The following is a 27295-nucleotide window of genomic DNA, read 5'->3' on the forward strand; positions in this document are numbered from 1 at the left end:
CCAACTCAGCCTCGCAGTGTTCGGGAAGTTCCGAAATATCTTCTCGTCTAAAATTCTTCAATACTTACAGACAAGTTTTCCAACAGTGCGTGTTGCCACTTGCCAGTGATAACTTATGTATCCGAGACCTTACCTTGCCTTATACCATAGGTTTCTTTAAATCATGCTTAAGAGGGGTCTCTCCGTCACTCGCTTCATACAAACGTAGTTCCAATTCATTTGAATATTAAGCAACCAAAGTCCATGAAATTTTGCAGACATTTTCTAGAAACTAATATGTATATAGCTATGTCTGTGGTTTTCCAGATTTCTGCTAAAATATTCGGTTTCAAAGTTACGCGGTCTTAAAAAATTACATACAAATCTTTGAGCCCCTGTAATTTTAAAACTACATATTTTCGAAAAATCTAAAACACCACAGACACAGATATTAGTTTCTAGAATATGTCTGCAAAATTTCATGGACTTTGGTTGCTTAATATTCAAATGAAATTGGAACTACGATTGTATGAAGCGAGTGATGGAGAGAGCCCAGTTAAAAAGACACCGTCTATATTTTAATTTTCACCTGCATAAATATTCCGTCGGAGCGACTATCATTAATTAATCGTTAATCGATAGGCGTTATCATAATTATTTGGAAACGTTCATCAATACCTATTCGTGTTTTCTTGCTGAGAACTAATGACTTCCAATTTTCTCCTCTATTTGTAAGGTTTTATACATAGAGTGTGTAGTTACAGAGAACAGTCGTATTTAATGAGTGTGTTACGTAATAACAAACAGTCTTAGTGGCGGTCCGAGCGAACGTAAATAAACGTATCCAGAAATAGTATTGATTGGCTACCAGTTTGTGCTAACAGCGGATTAATAAATAAGTATTAGTAGGGTCTAATTGGAGGCTCTAAGCAAAAATGTATTCAGTCAATATCTCGAAATTTAAAAAACCCGCGACACAAAAACCTCTATAAGAAAACTAGAAAAGAGCTGATAACTTTAAAATGGCTGAACCGATTTTCTTCGATTATAGCTAAGAACACTCTCGATCAAGCAACCTTTGATTTGAAACAAAAAAAAACTAAATTAAAATCGGTCCCATTCGTTTAGGAGCTAGGATGCCACAGACAGATACACACGTCAAACTTATAACGCCCCTCTTTTTGGGTCGGGGGTTAGTAAATAAGTATTAGTAGAGTCTATTTGGAGGCTCTAAGCAAAAATATATCAGTCAAAAATACTTAATTCAAAAGAATAGTTGTCATACTTCTACTTTTATACTAGAGAGAGAGAGTTTGTAAGGGCCAGACCTTCGTAAGCAATAGCTTCACCTCCATTAGTATCAAAAAGTGCTCTACAGGCATTAAATTATAGGTCACGATTTCTTCTTCATTAATATTAATGACTTAATTCTATACTGAACTAAAGTATAATGTTTTCGCTTAGTAGCAATGATGCAGCTTATTTTTAGTGAATAGAATACTTTTTTAGGCATTTTTAGGTCTAATATTAAATCCAATACCTATAGCTAAGGTGTAGAGATACAAAAACTAAACTAGAACACTAACAATGTATCGTAGAAGTAAACTTGACGGCATCATTAATTTTCATCAAGAAAAAAGCAAAAATATTTATGTTAGAGTCACTCCATTGTTTGAAGGATTCCGTAGGTATTAAATAAAAATATAGTCACGGTAAAACTGTAAGCACAGTCTAGAAATTTTTACCTTAGATACAAGGTACCTCACCATATCACGTGTTATTATTTTTAGTTCCATTGAAAACTTCATAAAACCTTTCTCTCAATGTGGACGAAACCGTGAACCGAAACTGACCGAAACCGAAACCGAAGCGTATTTTTGATCCATATTCGGATATGTGCTAGGAGTTATACTGTTTTTACACTCATTCTTCAAAACTGTTTATATTATAGAACCACATACATACCATATTATACTAAAAATATACTTGTTTTGTAGATTAAAAATTACTAGCTGATGCGTGCGATTTCTTTCGCGTGGGTTTACGTTTTAAAAAATCAGCTCTTTGATTTCTGGGATAGTTATTATTAGCTTTAAGTTATCGGATTTGAAAACCTTACCTTTCGTCAAAATCGGTTGAAGCATCGATTGAGACGCAAAAAGGACAGACAGAGAGAACACTTTCGTATTTAATTGAAAACTTTGAAATGGCATTTGATAGACGTGATTTTTTTTATATCTTGTTAGTTGACAATCTAGTTTCTCCCTTACACCAAAGGTTGCCTGGTGGAGATTGCTCTGAGCAATAAGGCCGCCTTTGCATACAATTGTTTTTAGGTTTTATTTTCTTTGTTTTGTCTTGATTATTTCATGTTTTGTGTGCAATAAAGTTTTCTATCTATCTAACTATGGGAGATTGAGTTGTCCTTTAAGTACTGCGGAACTCTAATAAAATGTGAGCACAGTGATAATTCATAGGAGCGCAAAGAATTCGACGGCATGTGTCGACATAGCGTGCAGGCGGCTCGGTGACGGATTAATTTATAGCACGACGAGCAATTAAAACAAGTTGTCACATAGTTATGGAGTTGATGGCAGAAAAAAATTTATCATTTGCTCGCGTCCCAGAAGTTGATATTAATGATTAAGCTGTGATGATCATCATCTATACTAATATTATAAAGAGGAAACCTTTGTATTTTTGTATTTTTGTATATGTTTGTATTGAATAGGCTCAAAAACTACTGGACCGATTTCAAAATTTCTTTTACCATTACTTAGAGGGATTCTTCCGAATTCGTATAGGCTATATTTTATCCCGGAATAGATATTAGTTTCTAGAATATGTCTGCAAAATTTCATGGACTTTGGTTGGTTAATATTCAAATGAAATTGGAACTACGATTGTATGAAACGAGTGGAAACGAGTGACGGAGAGAGCCCTGTTAAAAGTATTATATAATTTCAAGGATTTGACGTTTGGCAATTAATGATCTTTGATGCGACGTATTTTCGTTTGGGCTTTGACACCGGGGAATTTCATGAGAAAAAACTTAAGAGGGCTCTCTCCGTCACTCGTTTCCACTCGTTTCATACAATCGTAGTTCCAATTTCATTTGAATATTAAGCAACCTAAGTCCATGAAATTTTGCAGACATATTCTAGAAACTAATATCTATGTCTGTGGTTTTCCAGATTTCTGTTAAAATATTCGGTTTCAAAGTTACGCGGTCTTAAAATTTTCATACAAATCTTGGAGCCCCTGTAATTTTAAAACTACATATTTTTAGAAAAATCTAAAACACCACAGACACAGATATTAGTTTCTAGAATATGTCTGCAAAATTTCATGGACTTTGGTTGCTTAATATTCAAATGAAATTGGAACTACGATTGTATGAAACGAGTGGAAACGAGTGACGGAAAGAGCCCTGTTAACTCACTGAATTAAATAAATCGGACCGGTAAAATAATTTTCACCGAAGAAGCTTGCTTTTGTTGGGTGTCTACTGATGGTTGAATTTATGTTATATAAGAAAATCTATTCAAACTTGTATAAAAGCTACATACCAGGCATGAGCAAGACAATTTAAACTTCCAAATTTTTTTTTTCGAAAAATCAGTGCTCAACCACCTTGCTTACTTAATTCACAATCTTCAAAGCTCAACATTATCTATCAATCTCATTGATAAGTTAATAATAAAATACTCTTATATACCTACCTACCAAAATTTCCACCAACTCCTATCTAATACTGCTGTTTGTATGATCATTAAGCGAAGTGGATTGATTGGCTGCTTTTGATTCTCATTTGAAATAAATTGATTAGGCTTTATCAAACGATTACAAAAGAGGTGTTTTTAAATTCAACGCATAATTAACTTTGTTGAAACCGGCATTTTAGACTCATCGTCATTTTACGATTAAAAAAATCTATTGAGATTCCCAAACGCATTAGGCACAACGCACACCACCAGACTAGAGTGGAACGAAACGGCTTATTTCTTGATAATAACTCAAACTAATGTTATATTTATAGGTAGGCAGGTACCTACTTCGATATGACGGCGGCGGCGGCGCATAGCCCAGGCGCACCCAGTGTTATAATATTATTTTAGCATAGCAATTATAACCGTATTTCAAGGTACGTAAAGCTGTGTTTGAGTTATCAAAAAGATTTGACTCCAATCTACTCCGTATAAGTTCGTTGGTCCTTGCATTCACATCGCTCAAGAAATGAGACGCCGTCATAGAAATTTGCATGTAGATGAACATTACTTGCATTTTTATGCAGACCTTATCTCCCATTTGTAGATCTATAATTCAATTGCGAGTAGAAAATGCACGTAGGTATAACCGTTGACTTGCCGTCTAAAATAATATAATATGTCCACTGCTGAACGTATCTAAGACGTCTCTTGTAAGGATTTCCACACTCCATGACACGTTTATAATATCAATGTATTAAAGTCTGTTTGCTTAGATACGGTCGCCTGTGTGTCGTGCCGCTTAGCACGTGCTGCAAATTGTCAAAGGCGCCGCCGCGACTTCAGGGTTAGCCGCGTGGGGTGTACACCTGCAGGAGAATTTTGCATCTGCCTATTCTGTCATATTTTTCAATAAAATTCTCTTTGCTACCTAACTTGTGTTGTGTTGTAAAAAAGTGGAGGTCTATCAACAGATCACAGACATTGTTCCTACTCAGGCGCAGATCTAAAGTATTTATTGAAATATTATTTTAATAACATAGGTTTAGGTGGTCGTTCAAATAATTATATTTCTGACATATAGCGAATTTGATACGATTAAATTGACCTCAAATACAATGGGTTGGATTTACTTAGTATTAATAATTGTTCTGAGAAAGGTCTGGCTCCATTATCGAATTGCAACAAAACATACCTACAGATCTAAAACCAAACCGTTAACCAGCTGTCAAATAAATACATTGAGATCGAGTCATCTGTTTGAAAATTACAAAGCCACAAACAATAGGATAACTTCAAAGACACAGTCCCCTTGTTTTTGCATCATCAGGGGTCTGGTTACAGTGTATTTTGGCGTTAGTACAGGCAGGGTCCTATATTAAATTTCTTCGGACACGTCATCTCCTGGTATGATAGTGATAGAGGGAGAGGAAGGTCACGTATTTATTTATTTAATTACAACGGACATATGCGATGGACCAACGAAATTTAGTCTGCTATTTGCGGTAACCTACTATACCAGTATACTAGATTATCAGCAAGCAGAGAGAAGTTACTCAGTAGTCAGTAGAGCAAATGCTTTTTTTTTCTCTCTCGTCTGGCTTTACAAAGATTAGCCAATGTCAAGTTTGTAGTTATTTGTAACAAGTTAGTTAAACTATATAAGTGTGGACCCCGTCTGTGCCGGCGCTCGCCGACATACGCCCGGCACCCCCTTAGAGCGCTTTCCAGTCAGTTTTAACAAAAAAATAAACACTCCAAAAAGGCAGAACACGCCCGCCAGCTAACACCAACACAGACGAAGTCCCAGAGCAAATGCTATACTGAGTAGCATAATATTATTATCTGCCTTCAAAGACTTAATTTCGTGATGACTACGACCACTCTACCAAGAGTGTAACGACGAAGAAGAAGGGGGCTTGGTTTGGAGAAGAAACCCAATCCTTTTTTTGGGAATCTGGTAGCTTATTTACATTGCGTCGTGCGAGTCCTTTCAATCAAACTTTGCTAAATACACTCGCTCGGTCTCGTATTCGAATGTCAAAGGGAATTCCAGAAATCACCAGACTCGCCGGTTAATTATTTAAATTAGGTACTAACACAGTCTCCACTCTAATTAATACGTACGAATTGAATAATTCGCGCAGCTTTGCGTGGCTTTGTAAACAGAGAGATGTCGTATTACTGAAGGAGCAAACCAAAATACATCAGTCAAAATAGTGCCTCTAATCTAATGGTCAAAATAAAATGAGATTAGAACTTAAAACATCTAAATCTATACTTATATTATGAATGCGAAAGTCTGTCTGTATGACTATATGTCTGTTAGCTTTTCACGGCCCAACCGCGAAATATGGTAAATACAGATATACGATCTGATACGAACCGCTAAGGTTTGGAACGCCCTCGAGCCTCCGTGTTTTCTGCCACGTATAACTTAATTACTTTCAAGGTAAGAGTGCCTTTTAAGTAAGCGCGCTCCAACTTAGACCACTTCATTGATTGTCGTCAATCGCAAGCGTATCCTAATAAGAAACCGGCTAAGTGCGAGTCAGACTCGCGCGCTGGGTTCCGTACTCGGGTATTTTTTCCAACATTTTGCACGATAAATCAAAAAACTATTATGCATAAAAATAAATAAAAATCTGTTTTAGGGTATACAGGTAAAGCTCTTTCATATGATACACCACTTGGTATAGTTATCTTATTTTGAAAATTGAAACACATTTTTTTTTTAATGATGTAACCACTAATTCGCGGTTTTCAGATTGATTCCTGTACTTTGTGCTATAAGACCTACCTACCTACCAAATTTCATGATTCTAGGTCAACGGCAAGTACCCTATAGGTTTCTTGACAAACAGACAGACAACAAAGTGTTTCTATAAGGGTTCCGTTTTTCCTTTTGAGGTACGGAACCCTAATAAATTCACGCGGTGGAAATCGCGGGCATCAGCTAGCATCAGTGAGTAGTGCTAGTACCTATTTCCATAAAACAATAAACTTATTCTAAAATATTCATACAATTTAAATTAATATAATGTTTTGCAAATGAGCTTGTCATACATGAACAGTGTTTATTATTATGTTAATTTTATTCTCCTTTCAATACGAGCATACTAATCAAAGCTTTGTTTGAATCGATGTATTAAATATAATATTTTATTATATTATCAACCTCATAATCCCTACTATAATATTGATGCGAAGTATTTATTTGTGTTGATTTGGCGTGCTGTGGTTCCGGCATGCCTCTAACGGTGTTTGGGGGCACGTAGTAGGTACCCCATTAGGTGGGTCTGCTACGGCCACCAGAACACCCCCTACAGCGAACGTCCGCTGGTGGAGTAAGAATGTGTTTTATGGTTTGCACCATTTGCACTGCTATCTCTTGTCTGTCATGAGTTTAAAAATGAAAATATATATAAAAAATAACTGAAAAAAACACGTTTGAAAATGCCACCATATTAGCTTTTTTTTTTCAAAAAAATTATGCCAGTTCAGTCGGGATGGTGTAAGTATTCTAGACTACAGGCCCATGTTCAAAAATGGATGGGTCATATGAACCACCAGGTGACGTATACAGGACGATATAAGAGCATAAAATAACAAGATTCAGCACTATGCCGTCACTTGTAAGCTGTCCAACAGAGTGCTGGTGAGAATTCAAAAGTGCAGGTAGAGTGAGTACATTTTGGTCATATATTTTTGTACGACATTTTTACCATCGATAGATCCATGAAAAATAATAAGAAAGCGCGCAGTGCCGTAAAAAAATGCTGCGCCACAAAGTCAGTAAATTTTTTGATTTTCTGACAATTTCCAGGATAAATTTAATTCTGTACGGCATTAGTTTCATACTGTTCTAATAATACCCCGAACATCCAAATCTGTTGAGACATTTAGAAGTTATGGTGGAATAAAGAATCTCCCATAAACATCAAAACTGAAAACGCATTCCATTTTTTTGGGCAGTCATCTAAAAACAACGGGCGCGTAGGTATGTATAATGAAACGATAACGGAAATCCGTTGGTTTCGCTGTGACCACAATCCATGCTACAAAGTCGAAATATTGGTGAATTTTTTCAAATTGATTATCGCAGTAATTTTACTTACAATATGCAATACTGTCGTTAAACTATGAAATAAGTCTAAAATCAGCTATTAAATAAACTATTTCTATATGTTACGGCTGAAATTCACAGTGTGGGCAAAGTAGACGATGCCCGGGTGGAATCGAATTTGAACAACTACTTGAATTACTGATTAGAGTAACCTACTTACTTACTACTGACAAAAGAAACCTTTATCTAACTTAGCCGTATCATTATTTTTATCAAAAAACCATTTCCATAGTTTAGTGCCCAGTCAGACTCAGCTAATAATGATATTAAGATAACTCTGCCCGGGTACTTATTATCTTTGCACAACTTGCAAACTTTGCCAGTAACATTCCATTCTATATGTAGGTAAGTATACATATTATATTATGTATCATGCGAGTGGCGGAGGCAGACAATTTTAGCTGGAATTCAATTTAATGTAACGCCTTTTATCGGAAGAATTTTCAATAAAAACATTTTTACTGGCACATTATTTGATTTGGAAGAATCGAAGTTTTGCGAAGTATCAGAACGCCTGTTAGGCCATTTTAAATATTACCGTACTAGTGTAATAATGCAGCAGTAATTAATAAGGGCACTAGTCGCCCGGCGCGGGCGACTCACTCGACGGCGACCGTTAGAATCTGTAAATCATATGGAAATCGCCGTTTGTCTTCGTACAAAGTTACAGTAGAAATAAGTTTAGCTTGGTATTCAGCGATCAAAATCACGAACTTTGGACTCAATTATAATTTTTAGCACAGTTATATGCTATAAATTGGCTTGGAAATAAGTTCAGCATCCGTATGTATACAGTTGCGTCAAAAACGTACGGAATAACAAGTGTAAATTAAAAATTTATAACACCCCCGACAAAGTATTTGAGTTTTCCAAAACATCATTTTCAAATAAATATTTATGTATCTAGGCAACGTCCATCTAGACAGCTTGACATTTGTCAAATAATATTATGAACCTAACGGTTATCTAACCTTCTTTTCTACAAGAAAACTAGAAAAGAGCTGATAACTCTTAAACGGCTGAACCAATTTTTTTGGATTATAGCTAAGAACACTCTCGATCAAGCCACCTTTCAAACAAAAAAAAGTAAATCAAAATCGGTTCATTCGTTTAGGCGCTACGATGCCACAGACAGATACACAGATACACAGATACACAGATACACAGATACACAGATACACAGACACACAGATACACAGATACACACGTCAAACTTATAACTCCCCTCTTTTTGGGTCGGGGGTTAAAAAAAAGTATTTTGATCAGAAGCGTAATTACTCCGGTTCCAGCTCCTCATTAATACAGATGTATTAAATAAAATATGTCAGGCTGGGATATGAATTGCTAAGGAGGCCCTCCTTCAGCAAATTCAAATTTGATCCTTTGAATGTCGCTTGTGCATAATTCATCAAGGTAAGCTCTGTTTTGTGAGTATGGTTAAATAGATGTTGACGCACCGGATTGAATAACACCGTGAGTGCCTACGCAAACAGATGGAGAAGAGTTGAGCCAAATCTTTTTGATAACAACTCTCAAAATTTAAATTTTATAAAGTAAGCTCTTTTTGTGAGTATGATTAAAAAAGATCTTGAGTCACTAGATTAAATACCACTAAATGTTCGACGCACACAGGCGGAGTGAAATCGAGCTGTCTTTTTATAGGTTTAACTCAGTTTTAGCCTTTATGGACTGTGACATATGGTGGAAATTAGAATACTGAAACAAAGCCGTGCTTAGGCGGGCACTTAGGTTGCTGCTTTTATGTCAAAGTAAATAAAGTTAATTTTGAGTTTTAGTTAGAAAGACGCTGCGTCTTAGCTCCACTTCACTCTGCCGGTGGGCATTGTGACCAAGGCCAGTGCAGAGAGAAATACAGATACAGCGAGTTAATTTCTACGAATATTTAAATGTCGACCTGGGTGGTTTCATAGCCGCGGGAACAAAACAAGCAAGAGGCCTATATTCACTCTATCTCTTTCTGCGTCTTATATTCTTATTGTTGAGGGTTGTGACTCGTGGCCCCTTCCATTAATCTCATAAAGATAGGAGTTCCCAGATATAACTCAACTTAGAGATTTTTGACTACTAGTATTTAAGATTTTTTGAGTTCTTATCAGATGTTAGCGATGATAGCTGAGACCGGAAGGCTTATCGTTCTTTCTGAGGCACGGAGGAATTGAAAAAGTCTATTTTATGCTTCTAAAATCGGTCATCCATCCAGTTACCGACTTGGGTCAAAGTTGTTTAACAATCGCAATCAATTGATACGCGTCATCACAACTAGACCACACATCCTATATTACCATTCCATTCCACTCGATTCGTGTACTAACTATCTGTGTACTAATTGTAGTGTATGCGCTGGCGCGGGAGGGCGTTGCAGTCTCCGGGGGCGCTGGGGAGTCATTGTCGGCCATGACAGAGAGTGTGCGTGTTCTAGCGTTACGTGTGCTTTACATCCCTTTGTGTGTCCAGAGAGTGTTTTATTAGTGTAATCACAACACTACAAGTGGCGACGAGGATAAAAGTAAGTACATGTAACTCTAATAAAAAAAAAAGGATAAATGAAGGAAGGAACAGTAATGGTTACCTATTTGTTGCCTATCAATTGTTTACGTGTTAGCTTCGGTCCGAATAACCTATTATAAATTGTTGGTATTAGGTATAGGTACCTAATAGGATAAAAAAAAAAAAATTAGTTTAATGAACACTGTAATGTTATATGCATAAATCAGAATCACTTAGGAACCAAGTAAATACGTAAACAAAGGTACCTACTGGCAAACAAATTTATACTCGTATTTATGCCGCTATCCTTCATTGTTAAGGGCCTTGCATTATATCAAATAGAAGGGAATAAGGCCATACAATTATTATGCAAAGGTTGTTGTGTAAGGTTATTAAAAAAAAAAAAATATTATCTAATGAAGGTGGTTTAACAAAATAATAATTGACTCATTCGATGTCGTACGATCTGTTGCTAGGTGGCCAACAAAAGTAAATTGTTATAAATACGGGAGTTATGAAGGTTTCAAATAAAACCTGCTTTCCAGACCCTTGGATTATATGGATATCTACAAAAATATATATTGTGCACGTATACAACCTAACGATACCTACCTTTGATCAGTTCAATTGATATAATGTATGATTTATGATCATAGATTTGACTTAATGAGAAACATATTTTATGCACATACATTACACAATGTAATATTGATTATTATTTTATTATTAAATTTGGTTATAAGTAATAACTTAAAATATGATAGTTTGAATAATAATTCAATTAGATTGCACGAGGCAGGAAACATGTGTATAAAGTTTATGGTAACTTTGATTATTTCATTGTATTAGTAACAACAATTACATCACAACATTTAAGTTATGCACTTATCCTATTGTTTACTTGCACAATTTATATGGAGATGATCCAGTAATAAGAAAGGTTCACTTTAAGGCCACGCAATGAATAGAGTCACGCAAATTAAATCAAAGGGCCACGCAAAATAAATCAAAGGGCCACGCAAAATTAATCAAAGGGTCACGAAAAATAAATCAAAGGGCCACGCAGATTAAATCAAAGGGCCACGCAGATTAACTCAAAGGGCCACGCAGATTATATCAAAGGGCCACGCAGATTAACTCAAAGGGCCACGCAGATTAAATCAAAGGGCCACGCAGATTATATCAAAGGGCCACGCAGATTAAATTAAAGGCCACGCAGACTAAATCTAAGGGCCACGCAGATTAAATTATGGACATATTTTAAGGTACTCGTATACGCCTTAAGTAACATATTAAAAATATGTGTATATAATTAGGTCCAACTGTATGAGAGGGCTACGCAGTGTAATACTAAAAAAAAAGAGCCACGCAAAAATAAGAGTCAACATTTTGTTGCAGGCTGCCCCAAAATGACTCATGCATCATCTACACTTCCTAACTTGCAACATTTTGATTGCGAAGGCGATCCAACATCTATCGGCACTCGCTGGGAAAAATGGAAAAGAGCATTCGAAATTTACTTACTGGCTGCCAACATCGAGACTCCTGTAAAAAAACGGGCTACTCTACTCCATGTGGGGGGTATAGCACTACAGGAAGTTTATTATAACATACCCGGCGCTCACGTTGAAGAAGAAGGTGTCGATGTTTATGAAGTAGCTCTAAAGAAATTGGACAGTCACTTTGCTCCAAAACAAAGTCGGATTTACGAAAGGTATCTCTTTAGACTCATGAAACAGGAAGAAGAAGAACAATTCGAACGATTTTTATTAAGGTTAAGAACTCAAGCCGAAAAATGTCAATTCCATGACAAAGAGCAGCATATTATTGACCAAATCACTGAAAAGTGCAGACAAGTCGAATTGAGGAAAAAAATTTTAGAAGGTGGAGATACAATTACTCTAGACGAAATCATCAGTAAAGCAAATGCATTAGAAGTTGTAGCCAGACAATTGGATAAATTTAAAATGGTAAAGACAAATGATACGAACAATTTCAACAAAGCAGAAATAAATAAAATCGATAACAAGAAAAAATATAACAAACCGTTCCCAAGACAATTCTCGAACACTAAATGTAGTAGATGTGGAAGCCCCTCCCACTCATCCGAAGACATAAAATGCCCAGCAAAAGACAAACGATGTTTGAAGTGTGGCTTCATTGGTCATTTCCGGGAAAATTGTAGAACTCGACAGAAAAGACAGTTTTCGGGCAACAGGACGGAAACCGTAAATAAAAAACCAAAAATAGAAACAAAAAAAGGTGCCTTTAGATCTGAAATTGACTACATTTTCAATCTGGGTGAAAACGGAGATAAAAAGGATGAGACCGGTGAAGTACGAAAGGAAAAGACAGAAGAGTCCCGAATAGATTATATTTTCCACCTGGATGATGACGAAACTATAAAGTGCAGTATTGGGGGAGTTACCATTGACATTTTGATCGATTCGGGAAGTAAATGCAACGTAATTACTGATAAAACATGGCAGCTTCTAAAAGACAATAGAGTGAAAATTTCTAATCAAATACGCAAACCTAATAAGACACTTGTTTCTTACGGCAGTAAAGAACCTTTGGATATAATGGGCTCCTTTGACGCGAACATTTCAGTCATTGCTAATAAGTGTATAAAAGGTACCATCTATGTTATCAGAAACGGCACACGTGATTTATTAGGCAAGGAGACAGCAATTCAGTTAGGCGTGCTAAAAATTGGGCTTCAAATTAACTCAATAAGTAATGAGAAACCATCAGATAAAGTGTTTCCAAAGTTCAAAGGAGTAACGGTCCAAATCCCAATAGACCAAACAGTTAAACCAGTTATCCAGCCATATCGAAGAGTCCCCATTCCTTTAGAAGAAAAGGTTACCAAAAAATTAAAGGAACTTAAAGATGCGGATATCATTGAGGAAGTAAATGAACCCTCACCGTGGGTATCACCCATGGTTCCCGTTCTTAAAGAAGGACAAGAAGAGGTACGTATTTGCTTAGATATGAGAAGAGCTAACGAAGCAATTATAAGAGAAAATCACCCCCTTCCAACAATGAAGGAATTGCTACCTAACTTTCGTCAAGCGAAATACTTTTCTAAACTTGACATAAAAAATGCCTTTCATCAACTCGAAATTCATGAAGATTGTAGGTACATTACTACATTTAGTACTAGCAAAGGACTATATAGATATAAGAGACTAATGTTCGGAATTTCTTGTGCGCCAGAGATGTTCCAAAAAATTTTAGAAAAGATGTTGTTAGGCTGTGAAGGGACATTCAATTTTATAGACGACATAATTGTACACGGTGCCACAGAAAAAGAACATGACGCAAGGTTAAGTAAGGTGTTACAAGTTTTGAAAGAAAACAACGTTCTGCTAAATGAAAACAAATGCATTTATAAAACTCAAACAATTGAATTTCTCGGTCATGAACTTTCAGCTAGTGGAATTAGGCCACTTGAAAAATATTTGACAGCAATTAAAACTAGTAGAATACCAAATACTATTGAAGAAATTCAAAGTTTTTTGGGCTTGGTTAATTTTGTAAGTAAATGGATTCCCAACTTAGCTACCCTTACTGAACCTTTGCGCGAACTGTTACGGTTAGGCATTGGAAAGTCAGCAAATGTTCAGAAATTCTGGACACCTAAGCAGGATGAGGCATTTGAAGCTTTAAAGAAAAGCATATCCAATATTGAAACTTTAGGCTACTATAGTCCTTCTGATAAAACCCAGGTTATCGCTGATGCCTCTCCTGTAGGGTTAGGTGCAGTGTTGGTTCAGATTGGTAAAGATGGTCCCCGTGTGATCGCTTTTGGTCACAAGGCTCTCACTGACTGTGAAAAGAGATATTGTCAAACAGAAAAAGAAGCCTTGGCGCTCGTTTGGGCAGTAGAACACTTTAAGATATACCTGTTTGGCAAAGACTTTGAACTAATAAGCGATCACAAACCATTGGAAACCATTTTTGGACGAACTTCTAAACCATGCGCAAGAATAGAACGGTGGGTACTTCGGTTACAGGCTTACAGGTACAAAGTCATCTACCGTCCAGTGGAGATATCCTTCTTCGGGGAACTAGGATAGTTATACCTCATCTTCTGCGGCAACGAGTACTGGAAGCAGCTCATGAAGGCCATCCAGGCATAGTAGCAATGAAAGCTCGCCTCAGAACAAAGGTGTGGTGGCCTAGGATTGACAAAGATGCTGAACGATTAGTAAAAGCTTGCCGAGGATGTACGCTTGTATCAAATCCTACTCCGCCACATCCAATGAAGAGACGAGCACTTCCCGCTGAACCTTGGGTTGACATAGCGATGGACTTCTTGGGGCCGCTTCCTAGTCACGATTACCTGTTGATACTTGTTGATTACTATAGTAGATATAAAGAAATCAAAGTAATGCGCAGTATTACTTCTCTTGATACGATAAAGGTGTTAAAAGAAATATTCTCCAGATTAGGTTATCCAGCAACCTTGACGTGTGATAATGGAACTCAGATGACTGGCGAGGTTTTCCGGAAATATTGTAAGGAATGTGGAATCATCCTATATAATACAGTTCCGTATTGGCCTCAAATGAACGGGGAAGTCGAGAGGCAAAATCGAGACGTTTTAAAACGTCTAAAAATTTGCCAAGCTGAAAACAAGGATTGGAAAGAGGACATTTTCAGTTATTTAATGATGTATAACAGTACGCCTCACTCTGTTACAGGCAAATCTCCCTCGGAGTTATTTTATAAAAGACAGTTTAGAGACAAGATCCCAGCAGCACCAGATATGGAGTATAAGGCAATAGATGAAGAGGTAAGAGATAGGGACCTGCAAAAGAAGGAAAAAGGGAAAGAGTATGCAGATCTCAAAAGGAAAGCGACAGATAGCAACTTAGAAATAGGAGAAAAAGTATTAGTGAAAAATTTGATCAAAGATAATAAGTTAACCTCCAATTTCAATCCCACTACGCATACAGTTACGGATGTGAGTGGTGGTGATGTTAATATTAGGAATGATGAAACCGGAAAAGAATATCGGCGAAATATAGTCCATTTAAAGAAATTAAATGATTCATGGACGGTTGTGAACCAGAGTAGCAGTTAGTTAACTATGATTAGGTTGATTAGGTGTGATTGGATTTTGTACAAAAGTAAATTGTGTTAAATTGTTAATTGGGAATTGTATTGAATGTTGTTAAAAGGAAGTAAAACCAAAATTGTTTTGTTAAATTTAAAACCATAATTGTTTTGTCTAATTTTGCCTACTGTAACCTACTGTAATTTCAAATTATTTCATATAATAAAAATAAAGAAGGGATGTAGTGTATGCGCTGGCGCGGGAGGGCGTTGCAGTCTCCGGGGGCGCTGGGGAGTCATTGTCGGCCATGACAGAGAGTGTGCGTGTTCTAGCGTTACGTGTGCTTTACATCCCTTTGTGTGTCCAGAGAGTGTTTTATTAGTGTAATCACAACACTACACTAATTAAAGCAATTCGACAAATTGAAGATCTAACTCCCTTCGGCGGCGTTCCCACCAAACTTTGGTCTCATCATGAGGCTGATAAACTCAGCACCCTATGATAATATATGTAAAGCTACTGTAATAAATTCAAAAGTTCTGAAATATAAACCAACTTAATAATAATAATATGTCGAAAATATGAGAGCTTAGACAAATATGAAGCTTTTAAACTCACAGTACATGACTGAGAATATACTTACAGTCATTATTTAAGGGGGGGATAGAAAATAGGCATTCAATACAAATTGTATAAAGAAATTGTGAATCGTTTATTTAAAACATTAAATTGAATTTGTTTTACTGAACTACTTTCAAAACCAAAGATTCTCCACCCGTGATCTGCAAATTCAATGCCTCTACCAAGTCCCTGAAACAAATAAACAGACAAAGTAAATCTTCTTCCTGATCTTAGCCCATGCTACGTGGGGTCGGCACAACATGTCATCTTCCACTCTCTTCTGTCATCCTCAATCTTCTAGTGATATGACTTTCTTCCCTACGTCGTTGGTTATAGGTAAATTACACTGTCATCGTGAATATTCCACTTACCCGGCTTGCTTTGGCGATTCAACACTATTGATTACGATTTCCAAATGCCCTGTCACGTTTTCAAAGTAAGTTAGATCCACAGTGTATGATTGTTCTCTCAGATTAATAACGATGATGTAAATTTCACCTTCATGCCATCTGAAATGTAAAATAAAAATCTGTGATACCTTGTAAAGCCATTTTGATATTAAATTGTCTACAAAATTACACAAAAAGATGGGAAAGATTGTTGCAGCAGCGGTCAAAGTCGCAGATGTGGCCGCTCTCTTAACAACCGGATACATAATCTTCGATAAGTCTTCTCAAGATGCTGACAATCGGATTATACATAGTCACATGATATGATAATAAAAATAATACCTATAGATTCTTCGAATAAACTTCGATAAGACGTTCAAAATAATTTGAAGAGTATAGAAAATTGAATGGTGATAAGTAGCATATATATCGATACTGTTTATTTCATAACAATGCCTGATAAAGTTACAAGCAACAAGTGTAAATTACCCCCCGACAAGTGAAGGTTACAGTAACTAGAAAAGAGCTGATAACTTTCAAACGGCTGAACCGATTTTCTTGGATTATAACTAAGAACACTCTCGATCAAACCGCCTTTCAAACAAAAAAACTAAATTAAAATCGGTTCATTAGTTTAGGAGCTACGATGCCACAGACGGATACATAGATACACAGATACATAGATACACAGATACAGAGATACACAGATACACACGTCAAACTTATAACACCCCTCTTTTTGGGTCGGGGGTTAAAAATAAAATAAACATTGAAACAAAGATAATTGGGCATAATTGACCCGATTTCCCATAAGTGGCTGACATGAACCAAAATAGTTTCAAATTGAGGATAATATTAGTCTCTCATTATATATTTAAATGTTTGACTCAAAATCGATGGGGGAGAACAGTTATTAAGTATTGAAAAGAATATAAATCTATAATTTTGCTTTCATTGTACACAAATTATTTCGATTTGTTCGTGATTCCCATGACCTACAACATCGAGACCTATGTCAGTGTAAATCAGAGCCCTATTTGAATACATACTGTTAATTTCGCTTGTGTCCGGTATCGCGGGTATGGTTTCATACTAAAGTGCCCGTTTACCTACAAGTGATACTAACGAAGTAGTATCAGTGATAAAGATAAAGACTAAACAATTACTATCTGTTTATAGTGTGCACATTGAAATACTCACTGACCTGCTCCCTTTTACTGAAAGTGCTTATAAGAATTAATGAGTATCTTGTTGGCAACACCGCGTTCTCACGTTCGGTGTTGCTTGGTGTTGGTAGTTATGCTGTGGTCGTGACGTCAGAGCCCCCTCCATCGAGACGAAAAAGATGGCGCTAGGGCGAGGACGTGGCGTGGAACGACAAGCTTCAGTTGCTGTTTGCGCTCCGACCGATTTACATTGCATTATACGGGTTGATTTTACTATCTGAGAGTTTAATTTTTAACATCAGAAGTGTGTAGTAACTTACGCTTTGAGGAAAAATCGGTCGAAACGCAAAAGTACTTTTCCACCTAGAGGTCTTCAAGTGCCAGGACACCGTCGGCCGCGATGGAAACGTAATAAGGTATCTCGTAAAGATACCGAAACTGTGAGTACTTTGAATAATTATTAAAGATTAAGTGAATATGGTTTAAATTTCTAAATCGTATTCTCAAACTTTTGTATAGTCAGGTGAGATAATTCGTTACTAAACTAAGTTGAAGGTATCAGCTAAAAGTCTGGCACGATTTAATATTGCGTACAGTCTATAAGTGGCCCTCGTGGGAATAGTGATCGGTAAACGAAATTGTCTTTTAGTTCCAAATTCAAAGGAATATGTTTTTAAAATGGTAAATTTTTAGTTTGTTCGAATTTTATTTTGGAACTAAATGTTAAATTCACGTTTGTCCCAACTTTTTTTTCGAACAAAATATTATTTAAATTATAGTGGGTCAATTATTATAGTAGCATCAGTAATATACGTCCTTAGAAGATAATAATTTAAAAACGTGTGACGATTGAGCTAGTTATTTACATAGAAGTTTTTATAATAAAAATATTAAACATGTGGGTAGACGAACAAGTTAAAATGTTATAGTGGTAGTGGTAAAAGTAATCGAAGAATGTCTTAGGTTAGTCAAACTTCACAAGTGAAATGTTAGCTCAGAGATATAAATCATGATAACCAATCCCGAACTCGTATACTGAAATGAAATGAAATTTATTTATTTGCTGAATATCAGTTGTTGAGTTCAAAATTATAACTAAGTAGCGACCTTCATGTTCTACTTCATAAGCATGCAAATATTTAATACTCATCAGGAATAATCCGTACAAATAATCCTGATGAGACCAAAAAGTGAATTAATTTCTATGGTAACATGTCTCTTAATTAAATGTCAATATTAATAGTATAATAATAAGTTATTATATTAATTGTAAGTAAATGTTACATAATATATGGGGTTAAAAAGTGTATATTTTTGATACATGTCACGAGGCGTTTATAGATACTGGAAGTAGTTGTCCGCGCATATCAAAATCGTTGGTAAAGGGATTTCAGTTTAAAAACATTTATTTATCAATAAAGAGCATAACAGTCTTTTAGATATCAGGAATTACAGCTATTTACATTTACAATGGTAGGTACTTACGCACATGATATCAAGTATCCATTTTAGTACTTCATATTATCTACATTGAATAATTGTGTGGGTAAGTAATAACATCCATACGTTTATAATACTAGTTTTTAGGGAAGTTTTCGTAATTGTTCTTCTTTCAAAGCATAATTGGGAGTGTATATATCCTGTTATTATTTTCCTGATAGGAATACAAGTTTGAAGCGCGTACGAGTGACTTATATTTAGAATTTTCGTATCTTTATAGAGGTAATTCTTTATTCTTTCTTTATTTGCATTCATGTCTTACATCATAAATAAATAAAAAAAATATCATAATATTACAACATGAAGCCCCGTTGGGGCGTTGCAAAGTAAAACATATGTAAATAATCAAAGGTAAAATTACAATTCTTATGAAATATGAAATATGAATAGCAAATTATTATGAATTAATTATATGGTCATTAAATAAAAATAAAATAAAAAGGTCACATATAAATAAAGATTATGGGAGTTTTCAAATTATGTCCTATTATAACTAATCAGACTTTAAAAAAAAAAAGTACTTACAAATAAAAAGTGGTTAACAAAGTTATCACAATCTTCTTATATCGTATTATCATATTATTGAGGTATATTCATTCAATAGTTCATGCACACTGTAGTAACATTTTTGGATTAGCCATTTTTTTTAGTTTTGTTTAAATATTGTTTCTTTTGTTTCATCTATTATTATTGCTATACAGGTTATTTAAATCAGTAAATATTTAAAAAAGAGGCTTTTTTGCAGTTTTAAATAAGTACTGTACAGGTTTACCTTAGTGCTACCTAAGTAAATAATTAATTAGATAGATAATAACTTTAAATTATTACAGTAAAGATTATTTACATATGAAGTTTTAGTTTTATTTTTTTTATATTCTGCGTGCTCATCGACATAGGCATCCCCTTTTCGATATACTATTCAATATACAATAGAATAGAATAGACTAGACTAGAATAGAATATGATATAATAATTCAAGTAAACTTTTAAAAATGCTTTTGAATCGTCAAAATAATTTACCATGCATTACAATATGATGTTTGACTAGATCGTTATAATATTAGGGCGTACTTTTGGCATACAAGATGAATAATTTTACGTAAGGTTTCTATTTAAAGATAAAGCTGAATTTTTTTGTTGATACAAGGGTTTTTAGCAAAATTACAAAAAGGTAATTAAAAAAAAAATGTGTTAACATTCCTTTTGATTCAATTGCGTTAAGCGAATTTATTTTTAGGTTATAGGTATGTACCTATTGGGTACTAGGGAGTAATAACTTGCTTGGACGGAATGTAACAGAGTGATCCGATTTGGTTTATCCCCGAGAAAAGTAATGTAATAATGTAATAGTAGACTCGTATACACATTGACCTCTGAAAGCATTTTAGCTATTTTTTTGTTCATCCAAACAGAGAACCGTTTTGTATACATGTACAAGTCGATTAGATTGAACTAGAACGAAGGTAAAAGGATTGTACATTATATTTTAATAAAATAGACACAGACAGACTAGTAACGATGAAAGTAATATTTCTCTTCAGAGTTAGAACTATTGCCTGTAGTCTGTTCAATTCAAAAGTTTTGTTGCATTTGTTGGGTACCTGCTTCAAAAACAAATAATAATTACGGATTGTGGTGTGTATAATATGATAATGAAGCTTTATTTAGTTTGTAAAGTCATAGTATATCATTAATAATGCAAATTAGAATAATATTAAAAAAAAAATAACTATGATTTATGTTGGTAGTTAATACCTAATATTACAAATGTGGGTAAAAGCTTCACATTTGCGTTGAACAAAGAAATATTCTTGTCCGGATAGCTAAGTGGGTATTATTAACTTGAGAAATTCTCATTTAAAAGATTACAATAAGAGGGTAGACAAATGCAACATTTTTATGCTCTCAGCTGCAATTCTGTGCTATAATCAGGACAGGCCGAAAATAATGAAGAGTGACAGTAAGAGTATATTGTGCGAATAGAAATATTAGATAGCATACAGTGGCAGTAGATGAATTCCCTGCGTGAATGGACAGATGAATGAGTTAAAAAGAAAGTCTTGGTTCTGGCAGTGGCATGCATCGGTGTCGCTCATAATCCATGACTCTCTGTTTATCATTTTTAATTAGCCTAATAATTATTTGAGATAGCGTAATTAATATTTGCATATATGGAATATGAAATACCAATTATTATTATTGTTTGATACTAGAGTAATTCATGAATTAAAATAGTTTGTGGGTTATAAGATTATATTTGGTGACCAACCCTCGTAATTAATAATGCAGTGAACTAGTGAAATCATTAATATAACTGCAGTTAAGATATTGATTAGTTTAAAAAGTGATAGTTTTAGTATGATAATAATTATTTAAAGTTAACTTTGATAGCACCAGCTTTACAATCAAATGATCCGTTTATAATAATAAAGCATTGATAGTTAAAATAAAATGGATGAGATCAAATATGATTCTTATGAGATCAAATACCTTGTATTATGGTGAACTAGGCACCGGTGATCCCTTGCGTGGATGCGCGGTAGATAAAGATAATGTGGTGATTGCATACGTGGATGAATAGTGTCGGAGCACTGTGTGGGTGCACGATGCTATGGCATTGAGTATGTGTTCAGAATTTAGTAAAGGATTTTGAGATTTAGTAAAGAGGTATGATCTGATTTTAATCGTGAGTGCTAATGCATTGCTTCTTTAAAGAATATTCATGGAGTATTAAAAACCGTGTTGGCAAGGCTACCTTGTGTATTATGTTGAGTAATCTATTTAAAATTAAGTATGTATAGCAACATAATTGATACAGCGAGCCGTGATAAAATTTTGGAAGATTAATTAGTTGGAATATTGCACCATGGATATAAGATATCACACTGGGATACGAAGCTTGAACTTTGATAAAATATTCGAAAGATAATTGGGAATATTGTACCATGAATATAAAATATCACATTGGAATACGATGCTTAAACTTGAAGGCGAACTTGGTACGCTTAAGTAAGTGAAATGCTCTTTAAGTGCAAGTGGTCTTCAAGTGATCTTCTACGATGCTTGACCTTGATGGCGAACTTGGTACGCTTAAGTGAGTGAAATGCTCTTTAAGTGCAAGTAGTCTTCAAGTGGTCTTCTATAATGCTTAGAACTTGATGGCGAACTTGGTACGCTTAAGTGAGCGAAATGCTCTTTAAGTGCAAGTGGTCTTCAAGTGGTCTTCTATGATGCTTGGAACTTGAAGGTGAACTTGGTACACTTAAGTGAGCGAAATGTTCTTTAAGTGCAAGTGATCTTCAAGTGGTCTTCACCAACTTGGTATGCTTAAGTGAGCGAAATGTTCTTTAAGTGCAAGTGGTCTTGACCAACTTGCTGCATTTAAGTGAGCGAAACGCTCTTTAAGTGCAGTTGGTTTTCAACTACGACAAATCTGGTCCCCTAAGTGTGGCAAAGTCCCTTTAGATGCGGTTGTTTTGTTCTTTAAATTGAAAGCTGTTGATGTGATGAGTGATAACGAATGGACAATATTCCTGGATCTTACGAGTACATAGTGGAGGTGTCTTGTTAAGTTGCAAGCTGTCGTATGATTGTGAAGTGATAAGTGACAATGAATGGGCAATATTCCTTAGGAAGTTAGGAAGGATCCTTACAAGTAGGTAATGTGAATCAGGTGTTAACGGTTGTTTATTTTGCAGTAATTTTATCCCGACTCGTGGGGTGCCCGGGGCGGGCACCATGCAGCATGGCCGTGTTGGCAACACCGCGTTCTCACGTTCGGTGTTGCTTGGTGTTGGTAGTTATGCTGTGGTCGTGACGTCAGAGCCCCCTCCATCGAGACGAAAAAGATGGCGCTAGGGCGAGGACGTGGCGTGGAACGACAAGCTTCAGTTGCTGTTTGCGCTCCGACCGATTTACATTGCATTATACGGGTTGATTTTACTATCTGAGAGTTTAATTTTTAACAATCTGTGATAAAATTCTGTATAAATTATTATATTTCGCACTTTGAGATTATTGCCAGGAAAGCCGTTTTAGCGTTCCTGTACGATCCTGTGTAGAAACCAAAGGGGTATGGGTTTAATAAAAACTGCCACACCCCTTCCAGGTTAACCCGCTACTATCTTAGACTGCAACATCACTCACCACCAGATGAGAGTGCAGTCAAAGACTAACTTGTTTAAGAATCGAAAAATTCTAACTTGTAAAAAGAAAGTAAAGAAAAATCTCATACCTTCTAAAAGCAAACACATCAGAGTTAAGCGCGACAGATTCATATCGACCATGTCTGAACACGGGATCCGTTCTCAACTTCGCTAACTTCTTGTAAACATTCAAGTGAGACCTCTCAATTGATTGTTGGACCTCCACATTCAACGTTTCATAGCCGTCAGCTACTGGCAACCAAGTTTTGTCAGCCGTTGAAAATCCTGAAGTAAAAAAATCATTAGCTTAATCGCTGTGACTTGTTTTTAAACGAAACGTGCAGTTGCTGCGTAGCTTGCGATACTTGCAATTGTGTGTGTGTGTGTGTGTGTGTATGTGTGTGTGTCTGAGTGTGTGTGTGTGAGTGTGAGTGTATGTTACTGTATGTGACACAAACGGCACCAAACCCTAAACAGAAGAGACTATGCTAGAAACTTACTTATGTAAAGTTGTGAACATCTACCGTTTGAGACGCTCGCTGATGAGATAAAACTTTAATTCAAACTTTTTGTAACTATCCAACTAACCGGCATTCTTCCCGGAGTTCCATTGAAAAGGCGTCCTTTCCGGGTCACGTGAAACTTTAACGTAATTGATTGGATCGTCCGTGTTGCAGGCACTCGGGTCCACTGTTTCTTCCCAACTGATAAAACCATCTTGCATTCCAAATTCCTCACCCTGATTTTAAACGAATAATAATAATCATCTATAAATTTTTATATATAGCCTAGCGAAACAAAATGAATTAAAAATGGTACACTTAGATAAAACAAAAACGTTTCATTTATAAACTTAGGAATGAGTTTTCAAGTGTAAGTATTCTCAGAAAACAATTACATAAAGTGCGAATTTTTAAGGCTTATTATCATGTCCAAATTCAAACTATACAAACCATGTAAGTAACTGCAATTCCTGGAAGCAGTGTCACGACCATGTTGATTCCATCAACCAACTTGGGACTGAACCTTGAAGCCACTCTATTATTGTCATGATTGCCAGCCTGGAATAAAATGCATATTTTCACAGCAAAATGGACAAGTGCGAGTTGGACTCGCACACGAAAGGTTCCGTACCATCGTACAAAAATAACAATTTTTAATTTTTTATACGATATACACACAAATTCACGGTTTTCAGATTTTTCACTTTACTTGTGCTATAAAACCTACCTTCCTGCCAAATTTCACAATTCTAGGCCAACAGAAAATACCCTATAGCTTGTTTGACAGACAAGATAGAGAGACAGACAGACAACAAAGTGATCCTATAAGGGTTCCTTTTTTCCTCTTGAAGTAACATTTCTTAGTTAGCATCGAACAGATGTTTGGAATTAAAAATAATGTTTTAAGCTAGCTTATTTCTGTGGCTTCATCCGCGTGACTTAGATTTTTTAAGTTCTCACTGGACTCACTTAAAATCGTTTTTTGGTTAGAGTCTACGTTTTAAAGAGAACCTGCATGCAAAATTTTAAGGTCCTAACCTAGCGGTTTGAGCGGTATTGGACAGTTATTGTAATTTGAATTAGATTTCAAACTTACCACCCAGTTAGCTAACTTGTCGATCGGTTTGTATGTGAGGAACTTATCCAGAGCATATTTCATATCAGCAGCAGTAGAGTCCTTATTAACATCAGAAATGAGTACGAAATTGAAAGGCATCTGTGCACCTTCACGTTGCCCATCACCAAAATATTTCACTGTAAGTTGAGGAGATGTGTATGCTTCGGTCATTACCACTCTTTGCAAACCGTCTATTTGTTCATACTCATCAAACAGTTCTCTCCACTGATAAACCATATCATAGGTTTCGTCTTGATTTATAGTGTAAATATGGTCTAAATAATCGTGGCTGAGTGGGTCATCAATGCTATTGCCGCTTAAAGGCTCATCTGGGAGCTTCCCACCAAAAAGTTCTTTGTCTACTTCAAATAAGTGAGAAATAGCATCAATCCTAAAACCGGCAACGCCTTTATCAAGCCAGTATCGTAAAACATTTTTCATTTCCTCAACAACAGCTGGATTTCGGTAATTGAAATCAGGTTGACCAATAACAAACTGATGCAGGTAGTACTTCCCAACCTCTTCTTTATATTCCCAAGCACTTTTACGAAATACGCTGTTCTGTAAACGTTAATTAAAATACCATATTAATATGTTTTCAATTGAAAGTTACACTGCGAACGTACAGATTACTATAAATTTACGTACCCAATTGTTTGGTGGGTGCATTACACCATTTTCGTCCACCGTTCCATCTTCCCACACAAAGTAGTCGTGATACTTTTCATGACCTCTAAGTGCCTCTTCAAACCAAACACTTTCATTACTCCCATGATTAGGTACAAAATCTAGAACTATTTTTATATCTGAAAGAGATGGTCCAAAGATCTGTTGGTTAAAAATGTTACATTTGGTCATTCACTTTCTGTGTGGTTAAAAAAATTAACTATACCGAGTTCTTTAGCTTTTGCAATAAGATCTTCGAAATCTTGCATAGTCCCGTATTCATCATGAACAGCATAAAAATCAGCTATGTCGTAACCAAAATCGTACATTGGAGATTGAAACATTGGGGAGAGCCATGTCGCACCCACTCCGAGGTCTTTCAAATATTCGAGCTTTGAAGTAATTCCTGTAAAATATTCCTAAAATTAAATAATGCCGATTCCTTTTTATTTCTTTTATTTAGAAAAAAAAAGTAAGCAGCTTTTTTTGATAAAATTGGTGACGCAAAATAAAAACATCTGTACTTATGTTTGTTCTTTTATATTATGTTAATTATATCAGTAAGTAGCTCTTTATTTAAATAAACTCATTTTCAATGTAAAAGATGGAATTAATCCGATTTAAATACTCTGTGAAGTTAATAGGATTTATTACTTATCAGTCATTAAAACGTACAACCTATTTTCGTATGACGCCATCTATACTGACAAAAGGTTAAACTGACTGACTAACATATTAATGTAGCACAAACCACCGGATCTAGAAACTTAAAAAAAATCCATGCAGGTTTCCTCTACAGAGGAGACCCCTAAAGAAAGAAATTTGGAACTCGTCAAGTCAATAAAGCAAAATCCTTGAAGGAATAAAACTACTGGCCTGTTAAACTCTGTCATTTTTTAGCAAGCACATTATCCTCTTGCTGAAAAGTGAATTTAATCAAAAGATTTAGATTGAAATTTAGTTAGTCTTACTTAAAGTTGATCTTTATCATCATTATTTTGTTCTAACATATTTACCTTTTAAGTCACCAATTCCATCGCCATCGCTATCTAGAAATGATCTAGGATAGATTTGATAAAATATGGTAGTCTCCCACCATTGCAAATCCTTCGTCTGGACGAGAAGGAATATTGCGGGGAGTAGTAATATTGGATTCAGTCTATAACGAGTAAATAAATTTTCAATTAATTTTATACAAGTACATTTTTCTAGTTCAAAAATATTTGTTAACAGATAGAAACTAAACTAAAATAATAAAATTATTCATTGAAATAAACTTACATCTAAATTAAAAATAAATGAACTAAAAAAATTAAATAAAAATGCTTATTATTAAATGAATAAATGAAATGAAATACAAACTAAATTTAAAACCTCATCGATACCACTGCAGTTGCACTGCTAATACCGTATCACAGTATTTCACAGGTACATTGCGATATTGTGAATACCACTACACTCAATACAGGATCGCGCTATCGCGTACCGAGTGATAATATTGGTAATGCAGACCCCAATTATAATTTACAGTGGCGTGAAGAAAGCAAATTAAAAAATTTGTTGTTACTACAATTTTAATTAATAAGTATTTATAAAAGTTAAAATAAATAAAACATTTTGTTAAAATGCAATAATTGTTCCTTACCTCATTATGTCGAACGAAATCAAGTGTATCAATCCTTTGCCAGCTTATTTATAAAAAAATAATATCTAATGATCTAGATAAAACCAGAGCTCTTGTGAGATAAAAAGGAGTTAGTAACAACACTGTTTAGAGCAATCATATCTTTACATGTGGTCATA

At 35.4% G+C, this 27295-nt stretch overlaps 2 protein-coding genes across 4 annotated transcripts; one reads left to right on the top strand and one right to left on the bottom strand.

The window, feature by feature from the left end:
• The first annotated feature begins 10166 nt into the window (after window positions 1-10166).
• LOC123866081 lies at window positions 10167-15735 on the top strand. Of its 2 annotated transcripts, none has more exons than XM_045907424.1 (3): window positions 10167-10339; window positions 11719-13295; window positions 15030-15735. In XM_045907424.1, exons 2-3 carry the CDS (start codon window positions 11730-11732, stop codon window positions 15111-15113), a joined length of 1650 nt encoding a protein of 549 aa, XP_045763380.1. In that variant the 5' UTR covers window positions 10167-10339; window positions 11719-11729; the 3' UTR covers window positions 15114-15735. The 2 variants fall into 2 exon arrangements, with proteins under 2 accessions (XP_045763380.1, XP_045763391.1); XM_045907435.1 differs by having other exon boundaries at window positions 14371-15733.
• Window positions 15736-16095: 360 nt separating this feature from the next.
• LOC123866066 (maltase A1-like) lies at window positions 16096-27290 on the bottom strand. Of its 2 annotated transcripts, none has more exons than XM_045907390.1 (10): window positions 27138-27290; window positions 26509-26651; window positions 25719-25898; window positions 25475-25632; window positions 24806-25387; window positions 24160-24267; window positions 23795-23945; window positions 23296-23491; window positions 16378-16515; window positions 16096-16195 (listed from the first exon to the last, which is right to left on the bottom strand). In XM_045907390.1, exons 1-10 carry the CDS (start codon window positions 27140-27142, stop codon window positions 16126-16128), a joined length of 1731 nt encoding a protein of 576 aa, XP_045763346.1. In that variant the 5' UTR covers window positions 27143-27290; the 3' UTR covers window positions 16096-16125. The 2 variants fall into 2 exon arrangements, with proteins under 2 accessions (XP_045763346.1, XP_045763351.1); XM_045907395.1 differs by lacking the exon at window positions 27138-27290 and adding an exon at window positions 26867-26871.
• Window positions 27291-27295: the final 5 nt, after the last annotated feature.

This window comes from Maniola jurtina, chromosome 1 (assembly GCF_905333055.1).
Source record: "Maniola jurtina chromosome 1, ilManJurt1.1, whole genome shotgun sequence".
Lineage (NCBI taxonomy): Eukaryota > Metazoa > Arthropoda > Insecta > Lepidoptera > Nymphalidae > Maniola > Maniola jurtina.

Excerpts from the sequence above, each read along its gene's own strand:
- LOC123866081 (XM_045907424.1), top strand. The coding sequence starts at position 11,730 with ATGACTCATGCATCATCTACACTTCCTAACTTGCAACATTTTGATTGC. Across the intron at positions 13,296-15,029 it reads TTAAAGAAGGACAAGAAGAG|GCAAATCTCCCTCGGAGTTA; the intron begins GTACGTATTTGC and ends ACTCTGTTACAG.
- LOC123866066 (XM_045907390.1), bottom strand. Across the intron at positions 24,268-24,805 it reads ACAAGTTAGCTAACTGGGTG|GCTGGCAATCATGACAATAA; the intron begins GTAAGTTTGAAA and ends ATTTTATTCCAG. Across the intron at positions 16,196-16,377 it reads GAATCGCCAAAGCAAGCCGG|GGACTTGGTAGAGGCATTGA; the intron begins GTAAGTGGAATA and ends TATTTGTTTCAG.